This window comes from Hyperoodon ampullatus, assembly GCF_949752795.1.
Source record: "Hyperoodon ampullatus genome assembly, chromosome: 10".
Taxonomy (NCBI): Eukaryota; Metazoa; Chordata; class Mammalia; order Artiodactyla; family Ziphiidae; genus Hyperoodon; species Hyperoodon ampullatus.
This window is the reverse complement of record NC_136923.1, coordinates 81,142,051-81,162,409: the sequence shown is the minus strand read 5'-3', so window position 1 is coordinate 81,162,409 and position 20,359 is coordinate 81,142,051. Positions and strand designations below refer to the sequence as shown.

At 47.6% G+C, this 20,359-nt stretch overlaps 1 protein-coding gene across 1 annotated transcript in view; it reads left to right on the top strand.

Moving 5' to 3' along the window:
• The window catches only part of TRAM2 (translocation associated membrane protein 2), a gene marked incomplete at both ends in the record, with an annotated part of 70,160 nt that overhangs the window by 34,786 nt on the left and 15,015 nt on the right, over positions 1-20,359 (top strand). The window contains one exon of the mRNA XM_079712965.1: positions 4,466-4,529. Coding sequence (XP_079569091.1) covers positions 4,466-4,529 — 64 coding nt within the window. The remainder of the gene's footprint in view (positions 1-4,465; positions 4,530-20,359) is intronic.

Genomic DNA, 20,359 nt, shown 5'->3' with positions numbered 1-20,359 from the left:
CTGGTCTCCGGGTTTTGTGGTATCTGTGGATGTGCACAGGGCAGTGAGACGTGTGGCTCACCCAACGAGATGTCCCCGGGTGGAGGGGAATCCAGCGACACTCTGCCTTCCCTGTCCAGCTCCTGCTGTGAGCAAGTGGGCTTTTTGCCATCTGTTTAATGCCATGTTCTTGCATCTTTGTGCCTTTTGTCAGTGACTTGGCTGCTTATAAAATGGCCCTCACGCGTGGTGCTGGGCCGCCGCCTCGGGATCCTGAGCATGGGGAGGCCGTGAGGGGCCTGGCGGAGAACATAAGCGTGTTAGAAGGGCTTCCTTCAGGTGCGAGCCACAGGTTCAGTGTTCACGCATCAACAGCCTGCGTTCCATACAGCGTCTTTCAACAGGAACACACGTTAAACCAAGGTTACGTGTTGATTGGTTGATGGAAATGGACCAGAGGCCTTTAGGAACCTAACCCCTAGGAGCAGTGGTCCTTAGTCACTGGGATCACGGTAACTTCCAGAACAGAACGACTGGGAGTAACAAGAATTGACTGGATATGCAGGGCCAGACCAAGGGCATCTGTCCAGCCCATATGCCAAACGGCTGTCCTCCTTAAAAAAAAGGGGGATTATTCTTCCAGCAGTTACAGGCTGATGCTCTGTTGTGTTAACTCCTGTGTCAATAGCTGTTTCCCTTAATTCAGGGTACAGCTTCTTGTGTAGGACAGCATTACTTCACATACCATTTTTGTGGGTGTGTATATATCTGACTTGGGGCTGACTGAGACAACAACACAGCTTTTTTTTTTTAATATATAAATTTATTTATTTATTTTTGGCTGCATTGGGTCTTTGTTGCTGCGCATGGGCTTTTCTCTAGTTGTGACGAGTGGGGGCTTCGTTGTGGTGCGTGGTGTGGTGCGGTGGCTTCTCTTGTTGCAGAGCACGGGCTCTAGGTGCGCGGGCTTCAGTAGCTCTGGATTGAGGGCTCTAGAGCGCAGGCTCAGTAGTTGTGGCACACAGGCTTAGTTGCTCCGCGGCATGTGAGATCTTCCCGGACTAGGGCTTGAACCCATGTCCCCTGCATTGGCAGGTGGATTCTCAACCACTGTGCCACCAGGGAAGCCCACAGCTTTTTTTTAATTGAAGTGTAGTTGATTTGCAATGTTGTGTTTCAGGTGTACAGCAAACTGATTCAGTTATACGTATATATATCTATATATATATTCTTTTTCAGATTCTTTTCCATTATAGGTTATTTAATATATTTAAGATATTGAATATATTCTCTGTGCTGTACAGTAGGTCCTTGTTGTTTATCTGTTTTATATATAGTAGTGTGTATCTGCTAATCCCAAGCTCCTAATTTATACCCCTCTCCCTGGCTTTCCCCTTTGGTAATCATAAGTTTGTTTTCTATGTCTAGAAACACAGCTTTTTAATTTGTTTAAAACAGACTTTCTGCCTGTTACATTTTGTGCTTTTAATCAATTAAAGAAGCCAGTGGCATTCTTAGTCTTATCTTGTCTATGTTTTCCACTAGTATATCCCTGTGATTTTTTTGTGCCCTTTATTAACTGCCATCTTCTAAAATCTTTTTCAGTAAAAAGAAAGGATGCAAAAAAAAAAAAAGTCCATACATCTATATACACTTTCACAGTGAACCTGTTTTATTTGGCCGAGCTTTTCAGTGTTAAACATTAGGGGTAGCCCTGTGGGAAACAGTAATGAAAAGCACTAGTATGTATAGGAAATTTTTATTATATAACCACTTATCTCTACATTGACATCAGTAAACAAAAGGTTGACCTACATGTTTTCTGTGTCACTATACTTTGAATACTTTCACGTACTCTGAATATTTTTGTGCCTTGGTCTTTATGTTCCTGTAACAACCATTTGATTAACAGAGCTAAGAAATTGATTTAAGTAGTATTTAATAAGTTGTAGCTCTTATACTAAATAAGTCAGAAGGAGAAAGACAAATACCATATAATATTGCTTGTATGTGGAATCTACAATATACAAGTGAACTTATTTACAAAACAGAAACAGACTCACAGACATAGAAAACAAATTTATGGTTACCAAAGGGGATATATTAGGAGTTTGGGATTAGCTGGTACAAACTACTTTGTATAAAACAGATAAACAACAAGGTCCTACTGTAGAGCACAGGTAACTATATTCAATATCCTGTAATAAACTATAATGGAAAAGAATTTGAAAAAGTATATATGTGTATGTATGTGTTTATATATGTGTATATGTATATATATATCGCTGAATCACTTTGCTATACACCAGAAACTAATAGAACATTGTAAATCAACTATACTGCAATTTAAAAAAAACTAGAAAAGCAAGTTGTAGCTCTTGTCAAGTGGCATAAACACAATCCAAGTTATAATGTCAGAGTAAAATGAAATAAATTCCAAGTATAGAAATGCATGGGAAAAGCTCTCAGAGAACTGACCCCATACATGTGGAGAGAGGAAAGCCAAGATCGTAGAGTGAATATTTGGTTTTTAACTTTACGTATTTCTGAATTGTTTCACTTTTTAAAAAGTATGTCTCTCTTGAAGTTAAAATAAAAATTGACCTAAAACATAAGTTGATTAAATGAAATGAATTCTCTGGAGGACACAGACAGTGACTGGCCAGAGAGGCCTGCTTTGCAAGGCTGGTGAGGGTGGGGCTCCCATGAGGGGCTCCCAGGCTGGGCTACGTGTGGGCTGCTCTGGGGAGCCTGGCGGCTCCCTGATGCCCCTGAGGGGCAGGGTTAATTGGCTGGGGCAGCCCAGGCATCGAGATTCTAGAAGCTCCCCCAGGGGTTCGAATGTGCTCTACACACGGGATTCTGATGTCTCTTAGGAATGGACTCTGGCCAACTTCAGGAGGCTGTCTGGGGGTTCATACAGGTGATGGGGTCTGTGCTCCAGGGCAAGGCTGTGGGAACCCCAGCAGAAAAGTCTGGAAGGCACTCAGGGCTAACCAGCTCTTCCTCCATCCCCACCCAAGATTCAGAGCCCAGGAGAGGGGGTCTGATGGGCTGGGGAGAGGGTCTGCTCCCTGTATCCTCCTGGGAGGGCTGTGGTCACCACAGTGACACCCTCACAACACACAGCTGGGGAGAGGTGTCTCCTCTGGAAGTCCTGGTATGTTGGGAAGGGGCAAAGGGGTATGGTCAGCCAGAACCCCACAGAGGTCCACTTCAGCCCACCAGCTTAAAAGACGAGTGTGTTTCCTGAATAAAACTGAAGGAGAGATTGTGCCCTGAGCATGGTACAGCGTTTGGTGGAGGGGCCGGAAGGCATCATTCAACCGTTTCCCTGCTGCTTTTGCCACAGTCCAGTGTGTTTCCTGCACACCCACAGTGCACCCTTCACATCTTTTTGTTTAGAGGAGAACCAGTAACGCTACTGATGAGGTGTCCCCAGGGGCCTCCCAGAAAAGGCCTGGGGTCTGGCCGCCCCTCACCTGGCCTCCGCACCTGCTCCAGAACCACGTGGTGGTGCTTCTCAGCCCCAGCTGCACGTCAGAAACATCTGGGGAGCTTTAAACAATGCTAACAGCTGGGCCATCGCCACCCAGACCAGCTGGAGTACCACAAATATCCCGCCTTTCAGAGACACGGGAAGTGAGGCTCCAGGTGTAAGATCACGGCTCCTGGCTGCGAGGTGGGCAAATGCAGAGGCAGCGTCTGAACCTAGGCAGTCGGTTCTTGAGTCCAAGCTTCAAATCCTGCATCTGTAGTCTCTCCACTGCGGCTGAACTGCAAGAGGACTGAGCTGGCCATTAATAACCAAGTGACGACCACAGTTTTTTCACAGCACAACCAAGATTTTAAAGGCAGCTTTCGAAATAAACAGACCAACAGTGTGGAGTGTTATGTCCTGCCCCCCAGTAGGTCATATGTGAAATTAGCAGCTGGAATTCTCTGTTTCTGAGGCTCAGGTTTTGACTTTGCGGGCTGCCGCCCACGGTGCAGTTAGCCAGCGTGCTGGGGAACCTCGGCTAGGTCCTAAGTTCTGGAAACCTCTGGAAGGCTGTGACCTTATCTTCTGTTAGTTTCTGACTTCACCAATGCTGGGGACTTAGAACTAACTTGATAAACACTTGAATGAATGGATGAATGAATGAATGAATGAATGGCAGACAGATTTGTACCCTTTGCTGGTGAGCTCTCGGCCGGCCGAGCACACCTTGTTGTATTCCATCTGCAGCGAGTACAAGTCTAGATACCATCCAGGACTTGGGATTGTTTCTTTTGTTTTTAGTGCAGATGTTGGGAAGCGATGTCATTAAAGAAAATGGGAAAACAACAAATGGTGCTAACTTGTGCTCTAGGTGAAACCCTTCATTGGAGAGGCCTGTGGGTCTGAGATGTGAAAGGCGTGGCCCGAGGGCTGGTAGCAGGCTTTGCTTGTTTCTTTCGATGTGGACAAGAAGCTAACGTGGAACTTTTTCCCTCTATTTCACAGGTCACCGCCAAGACTGCCTTCCTATTTATTTTACCTCAGTATAATGTTAGCGTGCCTACAGCAGGTAAGAAAAACACTGGTCTCTATCTTTCCTGGGCCCTGTTAACCCCAAAGTTCTTGGAAAACTTCCTTTTCCTGTGTATGTGTATGATCATTTTAGATATTTAGACTCAGCATCCAACTCCCTGTTGCTGTGAAGATGCAGCTTCGGGCCACGTCTAGCCCTCAGCCCGAGGCTCTGCAAGCTTGAGGTTCTCGGGTCCACCTCCAGGAACTGGGCATCGTCGGTGCCCTCATGGTGAATAAAGGTGGAATGTTCTTCACTGAATCCAGCCCTCCCCTCTTCATTCGGCAGTGGACAGGCGAGTTGTCTGGACTTGGAGGTCAGATTCCTTTCTTGGCCTGGCTCCAGCGGCTAGCTGAAGGTCGCTGGGGGCAAATCCCTTAACCCATGGTCTCTGCAGGACGTGGCCGGAGTCTTTCCTGGACTCTCCTGCCCCTGCAGTCCCTGTAGCCAGGCTCTGGGGGAAGTCACCCCTCTGGGACAGCCAACTCGGCCCTTCGTCTAGAATCAGAGCGAGGGACGCTGGCAGGAGCGGGAGAAAACTCCACGCTCGTGAAGGAAGAGACAGGAAATGCCATGGCCAGCGCCGTAGTCAGGAGACAAGGCAACACCAGCTCATCCCCAGGCACATGCCAGCCTGGCAGGCACACAGACTGTCTTGTTTGATGCTGTGTGGTCCAAGGTCAAATTCAGCCTTCTCTACTCCTGTCTCTTGAAAATCCTAATAACTAGGACACCTCTAGACCCAGCTGTACTTATGATTTACGGATTTAAATTTTTCTTTAAGTTTTTTTGGTTTAAAAAACATTGGGGTAAAATACACATATCATTTACTATCTTAGTCATTTTTAAGTGTATAGTTCAGTGGCATTGAAGTACCTTCTCTGTGTTGGGCTGCCATCACCACCATCCATCTCTGGAACTGTTTTCATCTTGCAGAACTGAACTCTAACCTCTTAAACAATAACCCCCCATTCTCCCCTCCCCCACCCGCTGGCAACTACCATTCTACTTTGTCTCTATAAATTTGACTCTTCTAGGGCCTCATATAAGTGGAATCATATAGTATTTGTCCTTTTGTGACTGGTTGCGGTTTATTTTTAAATAAACATTTTCCAAAGTATACTTAGGCCTCTCACAGGAAATTTATAGAATACAGCTAAACATGAGAAGACAAAACTCACACATGACCCCATCACCTGAAACCACAGTTAGCATTTTGGAATCTTGAGTCATAACCAGGTTTTTGCTGTTAGCGGATGATGAACCCTTTTACCATGTCCTTCAGTATTCTTCCATTCAATAAGACATTTTGAAAATCTACAGAGTATTTATTAATAGGGATTACTACAGTTATTTATTCAATCCCATATTATGGGATATTTCCAGCTTTTATAGTGCTGCAGTAAACATTCTTGTGACTTCCTGCATTCATGATTATTTTTCAGGATAAATTCCTATTACTGGAATTTCCGGGTCGAGTAGTATGTACATTTTAAAGGTTTTATGTATGTATTGCCAGAATACCCTCGGTCATCTAATTCTTATGACCCATAAATCCTGTTTTTTGGTAAATATAAAATGCATAGGCTTCTTTTTTTAATGTCAAAATGCCAGTTTATTAATTTATAAAAAGATATCCACCTATCAAAGGTTGTGCTCGTATTTTCATTACATTTCTGCCCAAAGTCAGTTTCCTTTTTTTAATTTTTAAAATTAAAAAAAAATTTTTGGCCACGCCACGTGGCACGTGGGATCCTAGTTTCCTGACCAGGGATCGAACTCGTGCCCCCTGCAGTGGAAGCGCGGAGTCTTAACCCACTGGACTGCCAGGGAAGTCCCTGGATTTAGAGGGGATGCCAGATCATAGCCCAGCACTGCTTTGTTAGCTACCAGGAGGAAGTATTGTCCTGGGGACCATGGCAGTTGAAGTACATGTGAGCGGGTTGTGCCTTTATTGTAGGAAGGGCCTATTTGTAAAGCCAGATCATGACCAGAGGGTTGATTTTTTTTTTTTTTTAGTTTGAAAAAAGACTTTGCCAGAGAAATTGGGAGACAAGTGATATCCTAATGCCTCCCTCTCATGTAGCGTGAAGCAAAGGCTTCATGCTCCAGGGCTGAGCCCAAAGCTTCTGAGCAGGAGGAGTGTCCCCCCAAGTTCCTATCATGCCCTCAATTTGTTTGTTTTAACTAATTAATTAATTGATTAATCCAAACAAATATTTGTGTGCTTGCTGTGTGTCAGGCCCGGACTATAAAGTAATTATAAAACATGTCTGATCTCTGACTCGCGGAACTTACTGTTTATTAGGGAGAGAATAGATAATACACAGCAAACAAATACTTATAGTTGTGATAAGGGTGGTGAAGGAAATATACAAGGCTGTGTGGTAAGGAAAAATCAAAGGGTGATGACCAGGTGTTTCTGGGAAACTGCCATTTGAACCGAGTGTGTGTGCAGGTGGTGTAGGGGGGTTTAGGGAGGGGGTCTGGGCAGAAGAAAGAACGTTCCAGGCATAGGGATCAGCATGTGCAAAGGCCTCAAGTGAGGCACAGACACCTTGGCACATTCTAGCCCCTGAAGGAAGGCCAGTGTGACAGGAGCCTGCAAGGTTTGGCATTTTTCTAGGGTGGGGCTATGCAATTCTACCCCTAGAATCCTCCTCCAGGCCAGAAGAAGGCCTGGGTAGAGGTGAAGGGACATAAAATCCATACGGCAAGAGAAGATCAACTATTGCTAAATAGCCTGACTCTTATTTAAATCTGCCATTTGGGGCTGTTTGAAGTAGGACAAGCAAATCATCCAGAGAGACAGTGCGATCAGAGTAGCCTCTTTAATTTTGTTTTGAGCTCCTTGATCACCAAACCCAGTGTGGTGATGTTTGGTTTATAAGTTGCAGAGGAGGGCAGATTTCTCACGGGGAAGAAGCAGTTCATAACCGAGGCCTGTTGAGGTTGCGAATTTAAAGCCCTCCCCCCACAAATCGCTTTAAGGCTGCAGGTGCTTGGGGATGGATCCTGTTTGTATAACCAGGGTCAATGCTGATTTCTAAGGTTTCTTCTTTAAGTGGCCTGTAACTCGTTCAACTCAGTGTTGAAAATGTGAATTTTAGGAGAGCAGTAACGGTTCTCATACAACGTGATCTACCGTTTCTAAATCCCTCATCCCCCTCAGCAGAGGTTTTCAAGTTCTATAGAAAATAGCCAGTGGGAACGCTGATGAGTTTTTTTGCCTGTTTCCTTTCCTCCCTCTCCTTCTCTCCTATCTTCTTCCCGGCTCCCAGCACCTGCCTATAGGCCAGTGGTGACAAACATACCACAAGGTGAGTGACTTAAACAACAGAAATGTAACGTATTGTACAAGTCCAAGATCAAGGTGTCAGCAGGGCCATGCTCCCTGGCGTGTGGCAGCGGGACACCAATCTTTACCCTGAGTCCATGGTAGCCTCTGCGTCCCGTTTCCCCTTTCTAAAGGGACACCAGTCATATTGGATTAGGACCCCATTCTACTCTACTATGGCCTCATCTTAACTCTTTACATCTGCAATAACCCTAACTCCAAATAAGCTCATGTTCTGAAGTGCTGGGGGTTAGGAATTCATGGGAGTTTTGTGGGGACACGGTTCAACTCATAATACTAGCTGTAAATATATGATTCTGTCACATGATAATAGCTAGTTAAGAAGATTAAGCTCCGTTCAGAGAGATGAACTCAAAGAGGAGACGGGCACAGTTGTTGCAGTCAGAAGTTGTGCATCTCGGGGCAGTGCCGGCGTCCTTGGGGTTTTCTTTAAGGTTAACAGCGATGAAGCAGGAAATGTTCTTTTTTTTTTATTTATAAATTTTTATTTATTTATTTTTGGCTGCGTTGGGTCTTCGTTGCTGCGCACAGGCTTTCTCTAGCTGCGGCGAGCGGGGGCTACTCTTCGTTGCGGTGCGCGGGCTTCTCATTGCGGCGGCTTCTCTTGTTCTGGAGCATGGGCTCTAGGTGCGCAGGCTTCAGTAGTTGTGGCACGTGGGCTCTAGAGCGCAGGCTCAGTAGTCGTGGCGCACGGGCTTAGTTGCTCCGCGGCATGTGGGATCTTCCCGGACCAGGGCTCGAACCCGTGTCCCCTGCACTGGCAGGCGGATTCTCAATCACTGCGCCACCAGAAAGGTCCCTAAGCAGGAAATGTTCTTGTCACCACATCCCGTCTCTCCTCATTCCCACCTGTTAGGGTTGCCAGACTTAGCAAATAAAAAATCTAAGACCACCTATTAAATTGGCATTTCAGATAAACAGCAAGTACTTTTTTAAGTGTAAGTATATCTCAAAGTATATGTGGGGCATAATTATACTAGAAGAGTATTCTCTGTTTGTCTGGAATTCAAGGTTCACTGACCGTCCTGTATTTTATCTGCAACCATACACCCGGCCCAGCTCCGGCAAGGAATAAAATGTCATGTGTCTGGTCTTGCCATTAGACACTCCAAGTCTTTCTGATTCAAATACCACAGAGTATCTGCTGTTATGGCCAGAAGTATGTGGACTGTAAAAGGGCAGCAAAGAATAGAGGCTTGAGTCTTCCCACAGACAGACTCGTGGCCTGCTGGCTCCCCTTCTGATGGAGAACAGGTGACCCCAGACAGGCTAAAATGTACCAGGTTCTTTTGAGTTAGTTGTGCCACTAGTTTGCTGAGTTGTCTTGGGTAAACCATGTCGTGTCGGGGTCTCCATCCCCACCTGTCAAATCGAGGGTGAAGGTCACTGTCAACCCCAACGATTCCTAAAGACAGGAATCCAGGAGGCACTTGCTACTCAGGTTGTCCACAGACCAGCATCACCTGGGAACTTGTTAGAAACACAGACTCCAGGCCCCACCTCAGGCCTTCTGCACCGGAACCTTCATGTTAATGAGATCCCCAGGTGTTTGAAGTGCTGCTGCCCTGGGTGAATAGCTCTAAGTAGACTTGCGGATGACCCTGTGCTTCCAACCCCAAAGGTAAGAGAGGGAAACCCCGTAAATCTAGTAACTCATTTGCATCTTTCTGTTCTCGTCCAGTCTTGGTTTTGCTGTAACTGTTTAGTCTAGGAGCGGGGGAGGGGGGACTATCCCTGGGTGGATTTGGTTTCCAGCTGGGTTGCTGCTGCCCAGAAGTCACGGGCACCTAGGTGTTCCTGGGCACCTAAGAGGGAGAAGGCTGGGCGCGAGGGACCTCTTTGAGAGAAGGGTTGGTTTCACAGTAAGCAAAGGGGACAAGGACCCATCCCCTGGCTCTGTTGGTCCCGGGGGTTTTATCACCACCAGCTGCCGTGTAGCATTTAGCAGCTGGAGGTGAAAAGCCCGGGACCCTCCCACACCATAGCGTGGCCCTTGTTCTCACAGCCCTTCCAAGACGAGACCCATGGCCCCATCAAAACAACCTCAGACAGATGGTTTTAAAGCCTCATTCAGCGAAGGCCTTTGGCCAGGGCTCAGAGTGTGTTTTGTTCCCTTGCTAGCTGGTAGGAGTTAGTCTTGTCTTGTGCTTGTATCATGTACTTGGAAGATTGGCATCCCATATCAAACCAAGCCCCTGTTTGTCAGATGAGCTTGTGGGGGACAAAAAAGGAAGAGACAGGTGGATGACAGGGGCTCCGGAGGAGGAAACCTGACTTGATTACAGACGAAAGCTGCCCAACCCGGACCTGTGGTCTGTCCAGCTACAGGAGACTTGAGACTCACAGAGCCTGGCCTTGTCCTTTTATACCAAGGGAGAGAGTTGCTGGACATTCCCAAGGATACAGCTGTAAGGGCAGAGGAGGGGCTGGGCTGCTCACACCCTGTGCAGCACCAGGGCCCAGGGGAGCTGTGGGAAGGGTGGGTTGCCAAACGGGATGGTGGGCATGGCCCAGGGGACCCAACGAGGAAGGCAGAGATCTGGGTCCATCCTGGTCCCTCGGGCCAAACAGCTGCCAAGATCCCCTTTGGCCCTAAGGTCCTGTCTATACGGATAAGAGAAAATAAACCAGAGTCTTCACTGCCCTCACTGTACTGGTTGGCATCTGAGGAAGAGTGGGGCTTATAGCTAGCCCTGGACTTGATCTTTTATTTTTTCCGTAAGCAGAAACTACTTATTAAACTTCCTTAGTCTGTTCAGGCTGCTATAACAAAACACTGCAGACTGGGTGGCTTATAAACAACAGAAATTTACTTCTCACAGTTCTGGAAGCTGGACGTCCGAGATCAGGGTGCAGCCTGGTCAGGTGAGGACCCTCTTCTAGGTCACAGACTTCTTGCTGTGTCCTCACGTGGTAGGCGGGTAAGGGAGCTCTCTGGAGCCTCTTTTTTTTTTTTTTTTTTTTTTTGCGGTATGCGGGCCTCTCACTGCTGTGGCCTCTCCCGTTGCAGAGCACAGGCTCCAGACGCGCAGGCTCAGTGGCCATGGCTCATGGGCCCAGCTGCTCCGCGGCATGTGGGGTCTTCCCGGACCGGGGCACGAACCCGTGTCCCCTGCATCGGCAGGCGGACTCTCAACCACTGCGCCACCAGGGAAGCCCTGGAGCCTCTTTTATAAGGGCAGTGATTCCATGCATGAGGGCTCGCTCCATCCTCATGGTTTAAACACCTCCCCAAAGGCCCCACCCACTAATGCCATCATCTTTGGGGGTTAGGATTCCAACATGTGAACTTGGCAGGGGACACAAACATTCAGACCATAGCAGTTATTATTTAAGTATAACAGTCAGTCGTGCAGGAAAGTGGAGGGACCGTAAGAGGTCACCTCCAGGTAACAGCACCTCGGAAGTGTGTCCCCTTCCCGCCTAGACTTGATTTTTGTCCAATCCCCTGTTACAGCCCGGAGAATTTATCCCACATGGAGCTTCTAGAGGTTTAAGCAAGAACCACTGAGTTGAGTCACTGTGGCTAATTGTTAACCAGCCTGAAGCTGACCAAGCCGGTAGCATCTTTGAACGGCTGCCTCCCCTCCCCCGCACTCCCATTTCTCCTGATCAAATCTTTTCTTCTCCTGTCTAGCCAGGATCATGTTTTTTTCTTACTCAGTTGTTCTTACTGAAATAATTTTTTGTCCTTAATTTAACAATGAACTTGTTGATGTTATTTTTATCCAAGTTAAAAAAAAAAAAAGCTGTGATTTTAGACATTTTTTGGTATGTGATCTCGAGGAGCTGTTTCCTCTTTATGGCTCTCAGTGAATTAACAAAAAGTTCACACCTTCCGCCTCACAGGTGCTCTTCGCGAGCTGCATGTTATCTGCCCAGGCCGGTTGTAAGTAGAAGCCTCAGACTTAGAAACAGCTGTGGGCTGAGTGTGGGCCTGGCACCAGGAGTTACTGAGATATTTCTTTCTTGAAGGCCACAGACCGGGTTATATAGCCTTATAAAAAGGAATGGTACATCAGGAAAACTACGTAGAGGCTGGGCACTTTTATTTCCAAATTCTCTTTAGTGCATCTCTCATTTTTGCTACATCTCTCATTTTTTGCGACATTTTTACATCATAAAAATATCCTTGTCTTCCTACCTTCTATAAAACTGGAGAAAATAGATTACAAATCATGCAGTCTGGGGTTAAAATGGTAACTCTGCAGATTCTTTAATTCTCTGGGCAGCCTGGGAGAGAGAGAGAGGGAGGGAGGGAGTGAGTGAGTGTGTGTGTGTGTGTGTGTGTGTGTGTGTGTGTGTGTGTATTAGTTTGCTAGGACTGCCATGATAAAGTACCACAGACCACAGTAGTAAAGCACACGCATTCTTAAGGGCACAGTGTGATGAATTTTTACCTCTGTGCGCACCAGGTCGGAAGACAGCCCTCCCGACCTTCTCATGCCCCTCCAGTCAACACCCCCTCCCAAAGCAACCGCTCTTCTGCTTTCACGTTTCCTGATTAGTTTGACCTGTTCTTGCCCTTCATTTCTCCCTGGTTTTTAAAAATGGCTCCACTGTTTATATCAGTACGTATGTCAGAATCCCCTGGGGAATTTAAGCACAGATCCCTGGGTCATGCGCAAGTTTCTGATTCACTGGTCCTGGGGTGGACATACATGCAGCAGTGTGCACCCCTGGGATCCACGGAGAGGCTGGCACTGTGGTCCACAGCCACAGCTTGTCACAACTGTGTGTTACAAGCCTCCGTGTTTATAACTCTGGTCTGTTTACCCGGTCCTCCGTAGATGAAAACTTCTTGGGTTGTTTTCATCAGTTCATTGTCAGAAACCATGCTGCTGTGCGCAACCTTGTGCATGTGTCATTTTGAACGTGGCAGGTACGGCTGTGTGATAAATTCCCAGAAGTGGAATTGCCGAATCCAAGGGCTGATGTGTTTGTAATCGCGATGGAAATTACCAAATTGCCCTTCCGAAGAGGTGGTCCATTTTGCATCCCACCAGCAGTGTGAGAGAGAGCCTGTTTCCCCGCAGCCTCAGCAAGAGTGCGCGTCAAGCTTTGGATTGCTGCCAATCTGATAGGGATGAGATGGTATCTCATTGTAGTTGTAGCTCATTTCTCTTCTTTTTCTTTTTTTAAACAGAATGTTACTGAGAAGAGTGGCTTTTTAAAAAAAAATAACTATTTATTTATGACTGCGTTGGGTCTTCGTTGCTGCGCACGGGCTTTCTATACTTGCGGAGAGTGGGGGCTAGTCTTTGTCGCGGTGCGCGGGCTTCTCATTGCGGTGGCTTCTCTTGTTGCGGAGCACGGGCTCTAGGCGCACGGGCTTCAGTAGTTGTGGCACGTGGGTTCAGTAGTTGTGGTGCACGGGCTTAGTTGCTCCGCAGCATGTGGGATCTTCCCTGACCAGGGCTCGAACCCACGCCCCCTGCATTGGCAGGAGGATTCTTAACCACTGTGCCACCGGGGAAGTCCGGCATTTTTTTTTTTTTTTTTTTTTTTTTGCTGTACGCGGGCCTCTTACCCCCACGGCCTCTCCCGTTGCGGAGCACAGGCTCCAGACGCTCAGGCTCAGCGGCCATGGCTCACGGGCCCAGCTGCTCCACAGCACGTGGGATCCTCCCGGACCAGGGCACGAACCCATGTCCCCTGCATCGGCAGGCGGACTCTCAACCACTGCGCCACCAGGGAAGCCCACGGCATATTTTTAAAAACTTTTATTTATTATTTATTATTTTTGGCTGCATCAGGTCTTAGTTGCGGCACACGGGTTTCTCTCTAGTTGTGGCGTGTGGGTTTTCTCTCTCTAGTTGTGGTGCGTGGGCTCCATAGTGCGTGGGCTCTGTAGTTTGAGGTACGCAGGCTCTCTAGTTGAGGCGTGTGGGCTCTAGAGCACAGGCTCAGTAGTTGTGGTGCACGGGCTTAGTTGCTCCGCGGCATGTGGGATCTTCCTGGACCAGGGCTCGAATCTGTGTCCCCTGCACTGGCAGGTGGATTCTTTTTTTTAAAAAAAAATCTTTATTGGAGTATAATTGCTCAACACTGGTGTGTTAGTTTCTGCTTTATAACAAAGTGAATCAGCCATACATGTACATAGATCCCCATATCTTTTCCCTCTTGCGTCTCCCTCCCACCCTCCCTATCCCATCCCTCTAGGTGGTCACAAAGCACCGAGCTGATATCCCTGTGCTATGTGGCTGCTTCCCACTAGCTATTGATTTTACATTTGGTAGTGTATATATGTCCATGCCACTCTCTCACTTCATCCCAGCTTACCCCCACTGTGCCACCGGGGAAGTCTGGCATATTTTTAAAAAATATTTATCTTATTTGTTTGTTTATTATTTTTGGCTGTGTTGGGTCTTAGTTGTGGCACGTGGGATCTTCATTGCGGCATGTGGGATCTTTCATTGTGGCATGTGGGATCTTTCATTGTGGCATGTGGAATCTTTCGTTGCAGCACGTGGGCTCTTCGTTGCGGCGTGTAGGCTTCTCTCGTTGTGTTGTGTGGGTTTTCTCTCTCTAGTTGCGGTGTGCGGGCTCCAGAGCTCATGGGTTCTGTAGTTGTGGCGTGTGGGCTTCAGAGAGCGTGGGCTCTGTAGTTTGAGGTGTGCAGGCTGTCTAGTTGAGGAGTGCGTGCTCAGTAGTTGTGGCATGCGAGCTTAGTTGCTCCGCTGCACATGGGATCTTAGTTCCCCGACCAGGGATCGAACCCCCGTCCCCTGCATTGGAATGTGGATTCTTTACCACTGGACCACCAGGGAAGTCCCTTCATTTCTCTTCTGTGTGGGGTTGAGCATCCTTTTAAATGTATAAGGGCCATCTGTGTTTCTTTTTTCTGTGAGCTGTCCATTCATACCCTTTGCCCATTCTTCTGTTGGGTTTGTTATCTTTTCATCCTTAGGTTCTAGGTGCTCTTCATACATTAGCAAGATTAGCCTTTGTTTATGATCCGAATTGTAAACATTTTCCCCTTGGTCATCACTTGCCTTTTGATTTTGCTTATGGTATTTTTTCATATCTAAGTTCTGGATTTATATATATTGTAAAAGATTCAAAATAATGGGAAAACAGAGTTGGCCAAAAGCACAAAAACCAATAGAAAGTAACTTTTACAAATCCAGGTTTGAAGGACTTAGGAAGAAAGCCGGGAGAGAAAGGAGGCATCCACGTTGTGCAGTGATGCTCTTTAAGCCGCCAGGTTTTCGGACAAAGGCAGAAGCCTCGTTGGCAGGTGACCAGACTTTAAGGGGACGTAAAGAGCAGATGGGGCGTCAGCCACAGGTGGCCACGGGCCAGCTCAGGTCCCGGGGAGGAGGTCAGAGATTGCACAGCTGTATCCAGACAAGACGGGGCCTGTGAAGGCATGCAGGAGAAGCTGCTTACAGGTGACAACAGGGGAAACAAGAAAATGTCTATTAGTCACAGGAAACAAAACAGGAGGCCAGTAAGAGTGCTGCTCCTGAAGGGCCAGCTCCACCTGAGGTTGTCAGGACAGCCAGGCTCTTACTGATCACGCTCTCTTTTTAAACTTTGATCAGAGATAAACAAAGCAAGTTTCCCTTTTGACGGAAGACAGGATAACATCCACAGAGGGTGGGTCGTTATTGAAGGTGCTCCTTCCAGGGTGAGGTTAACCGCTCCGGGGGAATATACTGACCTACTCCATGGTGGTGCATAGGAAAGAGGGCTCACAGAATATGGGTGTTGGGAGGTGTCAGGGGTCGTCTGGGCTAGGGATTGCAAATTGGTGGCCTGTGGTAAGAGTTGGCTCGTGTGTGTATTTTCTTTAGGCAGTTTGGTGTTGGCCCATAAAGTGTTTTTACAGTTTTGGAATTAGTCACCGGCATTTTAAAATCAGATGATTCACGTAGGGATTTCTCTCTTTGCTTTTGAAATATGGGGCCACGCCCCTCCCAGGGCCATCCCCACTCCTTCCTTCACCCCTTGGGACATGCACTCTGCACTTTGCCACAGTCTCCACTCCTCTCTAACGTCTTCCCGACGTTGAGACTGCCTGGCAGCCACCATGTATCCCAGTTTGAATTGTTGTTTTTCTTTTAGTAAGGTTGAAATGGAAGTGGATCTTAAACTTGTTTCTCTCTCAAAGTGAAAATGTGGAAGACAGACCAAGAGGGCCCTAGAGCTAAGGAAAAACAGTGGGGAGCATATTGTGGCACTGAAGACCATTCCCTGTTTAGTGCAGTGGCCTCTGTGTTGAAAGGATTTATCTTAAGATGCCTGTACCACTTTGCTCATTGCATTCCCCACCTGGTCTCTGCGGGCGTTTTGCTGTGACTCAGGGCCAGAATCACTCCTCTGGTCTAAGAGCTCAGAGATGTGCTGAAACATACTCTTCTAAACAATCACAGTTGCTCACTGCCAGACCATCGCTGTTCTTTTTGAGAGCTCATGCAGGATAGGGGCACTGCTTAAAGGGTCAGAGCTCTAACTTGGGGAGTGAGAGGATTTTTATAAGAATTAGTGAGCAGCCAAAAATTTAGAAAGAAAAAAACCCCAAAAATATCCATTTGTTTATAGCCTCTTGGAAAAACACAAAGTTCCAACCTCCACAGCTCTGTGGCAAGCAGAAGGGGCCAAACCAATCTACTTTCCTGCCCTGTTCAAAAGCAGGAAGGCAGCAGACAAGGGGCAAGCAGTAGAGGTAATCTGCATGAATCAGAGCACAGCTTGTGAGTATCTGGATACCATGCTGCTTGTTCTGCTGTAGGGAGAGAGAGATCAAAGCAGCAGCTTCTTACCAGCAGGGGGGTGGGGCGGGGCCGGGGGATGTGAGGTGGCTTTGGGGGTGGGGCTGGGCTGCTGGACACTGGGAGACCTGAGAAATGGCCCCTGTCCCTTTACCCTGTGAACCCTGTTTCTTCATCCCCTCTGCCCACGCCGTGGGTGGTTACGGGGATCAAATGAGACAGCACGCTGAAGCATTCTGAAAGCACGGGGGCTACAGAGGGCAGACAGATGCCAGAGGGAACTTTAGGGTCATTCTCCACGGCCAGTCGGCCAGCTGGTCCTTTTGGTTCCATTACCCACACCTCTCCCAACTTGTCTTCTCCACCACGCTGCCGCCATCTGAGTGCAGGGCGCTCCCGCCCCCCAGCCTGGGCTCCTGTGCCGCCTGACTGCCCTCCCGGCCCCATTCCGGCCCCCCAGCCCATCCAACTGGCAGGAAGAGCGCGTCTATGACTCAGTCCTCCAGAACCTTCCCTTGCCTTTGGAAGCGTGTCTTACCACGACCTGTCGGGGGAGCCCCCCGTGGCATGGCTTGCCCACCCCTGCTCTGCAGGTCGCTCCAATCCTCTGTCCAACAGGACCTTCCCCGGATGCCTCCGCCCAGACCACTCCGCCCTCCCCAGCTCTCTGGCCTGCGGCTCGTCAGTGACCCTTCCTCCCCAGGACCCTGCCCCTCCGCATTTCCTGCCCATGTCACAGCACTGATCACACCTGGCCAGCTGGTGTTTTTTTTAAATTATAGTGAAATACGCATACCGTGAGATGGACCATCTTAATCATCTCTGAGTGTACAGTTCAGCAGTGTTAAGTACATTCACACAGTTGTGCAATCTCCAGAACTCTTCATTGCAAAACTGAGACTTTGTATCCGTTAAACAGCAACTCACCATCCTCCCTGCCCCCAGCCCCTGGCCACCACCCTTACTTTCTGTCTCTGAATTTTCCTCCTCTGGGAAGCTCCTGTGATGGAATCATACAGTATTCGTCTTTTAGTGACGGCTTATTTCCCTTAGCATTTATGTCCTTTAGGTTCATCTCTGTGTAGCATGTGACAGGATTTCCTTCCTTTTTAAGGCTGAATAATGTTCTCTTGTATGTATAGACCACATTTTGTCTTTCCATTCATCTGTTGATAGACACTTGGGTAGTTTCTACCTTTGGCTGTTGTGAATAGTGCTGTGAACATGGGTGTACAGATATTTCATCAAGATCCTGCTTCCAGTTCTTTCGAGTCTGTATCTAGAAGTAGGATTGCTGGACCATCTGGTAGTTCTATTTTTCGTTTTCTTAAGGAATCATCATGCTGTTTCTGATAGTGACTGTACCATTTTACATTTTCACAAACAATGCACGAAGGTTCCAATTTGTCCACACCCTCGTCAACGCTTGTTATTTTCAGTTTTTTGTTTGTTTGTTTGTTTTTTGTTTTAAATTGTGGCCATTCTCATGGGGTTGAGGTGGTATCTCATTGCGGTTTTGATCTACATTTCCCTAATGATAGTACCCTGTGCTATACAGTAGGACCTTGTTTATTTTATCTATAGTAGTTTGTGTTTGCTAATCCCAAACTCCTAATTTATCCCTCCTCTCCCTCTCCACTTTGGTAACCATAAGTTTGTTCTCTGTGTCTGTGAGTCTGTTTTTGTTTTGTACATAAGTTCATTTGTATCATATTTTAGATTCCACATATAAGTTGTATCATATGATATTTGTCTTTCTCTGTCTGACTCACTTCACTTAGTATGATAATCTCTAGGTCCATCCATATTGCTGCAAATCTTTGCCCATTTTTCAATCTGGTTGTTTTTTGTTTTTGTTGTTGCTGTTGTTATTGGCCTCTGGTTTTTAGGTGTAGAGAATTTGGTGTGCGCTGGCTAAGCTCCGAGAGGGCAGGGCCATGCCCACCTCGAACCCTGCTGTCCCCCAGCACCCAGCATGGGGCCCTGCACGTGGTTTATTAGTGGATGAATAAGCATGCAAGGAGCTCTCATCAGCAAAGGAAAAAAGAATGCATTCGTCTATCCATCCATTCTTGTTTCAAGAAGGTTTTAAGGCTCTGGTCACATCTCTTTGGAACCATAGTATATGGGGTGATGAATGGAGGTGATTTGAAGAGGCTTTAAGATGGATAATCCAAAGTCTTGACACATGTTATTTAACTACTTTTGGACTCTGCTCGTTTGATGGATCATAAATCCTATTTTGCCTCATAAGGTTGGTCTCGATGGTGAAACTCTGCATGGGTTCAGTTATTTTATAGTTTCAAAATATGCTGCCATCTAAGAAGTCTCCTTTGATCCTCCCTTATGAAGAAGGCAGGGAAAGGGTAGTGCCAGCCCTGTGATGGGCAGGAAGGAGAGGCTGACCCATACGCCCATCTCTTCCCTTCCTCCCACGTTTCCTCCTCGGTCCTCGGTGCTGATTCCCCTCCCTGATCTCAGCCCCTTCCCGGGTCAGTCACCTAGTCTTACCAGGTCTCTGCCGCTGATGGCCTTCCTCCCTCCCTGTTCCCTTTTCCCCTTTAATTCAGGTCCCTGTGGTTCCTTACCTGCATCACTGGTGTCTACCTCCAGGCACGATGCTGTTTACTGCTGCCAGAGTAAACTTTCTGAAGCCCAAATTTGCTCATTTTCCTGTTGAGTTTGAATTCTTTGATGTTTCCACGTTGCCTTCAGGATAAAGTCCACACCCCTTGACAGGGTACCCTGGCTGCCTGCAGCACTGCTTCCTCCTTGCCTGCATCCTTAGCAGATGCTGCGTCCTCTGCCCAGGATGCCCTTCCTCCCCGCACCTGACTACCCCAGCTTGTTCTCAAGTTTCTATATCTTCCTGTTGACCCTGAGGGGCTGCCCCAGCTGGAGTCGGCCCTTGCTTGCCTTGGCTCCCTGTGTGGCTGTGTTTACCTCTTGGCACCGTGTGGCTGTCTGCCTGTCTGTAGGTCATTGTACATTTATTTGTCAGTCTTCCCACTGGTCTGTGCTCTCTGAAGCCAGGGCAGCGTCTTTCATCTCCGTGTTTCAATAATTAGCCCAGTGGCTCTCACACAGTAGGGTCTTTGTGGAAGGTAGGAGGGAGAGGAAAACGGGAAGCTTGTCTGATCTCAAAGTTCACGCGCCCCATGTCTTTACTGCCCCTCCCCGCCCACCGCCCACCGCCCACCAGTGCATTCTCCCAGTCCAGGGTGGCGGGGTCACGGGTTGACTCCCAGAGTGACCCAATCAGCTCTGCTTCGCTCTGCAGCCACCCTGAAACTCACCCGCCCTGGCCTGCCTTCTGGTAAACCATCCCAGCAAAGAGAGATGACTCGTGGGTGACTCAGCACGAAGGCAGCACAGCTGGAAAGGGGGCCAATATGTCTTCTTGGGGGAGGGCGGGCCACAGAGCACCAGGGATCCAGGCCTGCCAACTGGAACGAAGGCACGAATCCTCTGTCCGTGGAGAGAGAGGCTGTAGTAGCAGAGCTTTACAAGACTTAGATACCTGGGATTCCATCTAATTTATTACTACTAAATAATATTTTATTAAACTACTATTTAGTGCATGCCTACCATGGTTATAGGCACTGATAAGCATCTTGCATACAGATTATCTCGTTTAATCCTCACAATAGCCCAACAACAACAAAAATAATAGCAAATACATGTATAGTACTTACTATGCACCAGATACTATTCTAAGTAAGCACTTTGCACTTTTGGAGTCACCTCATTCT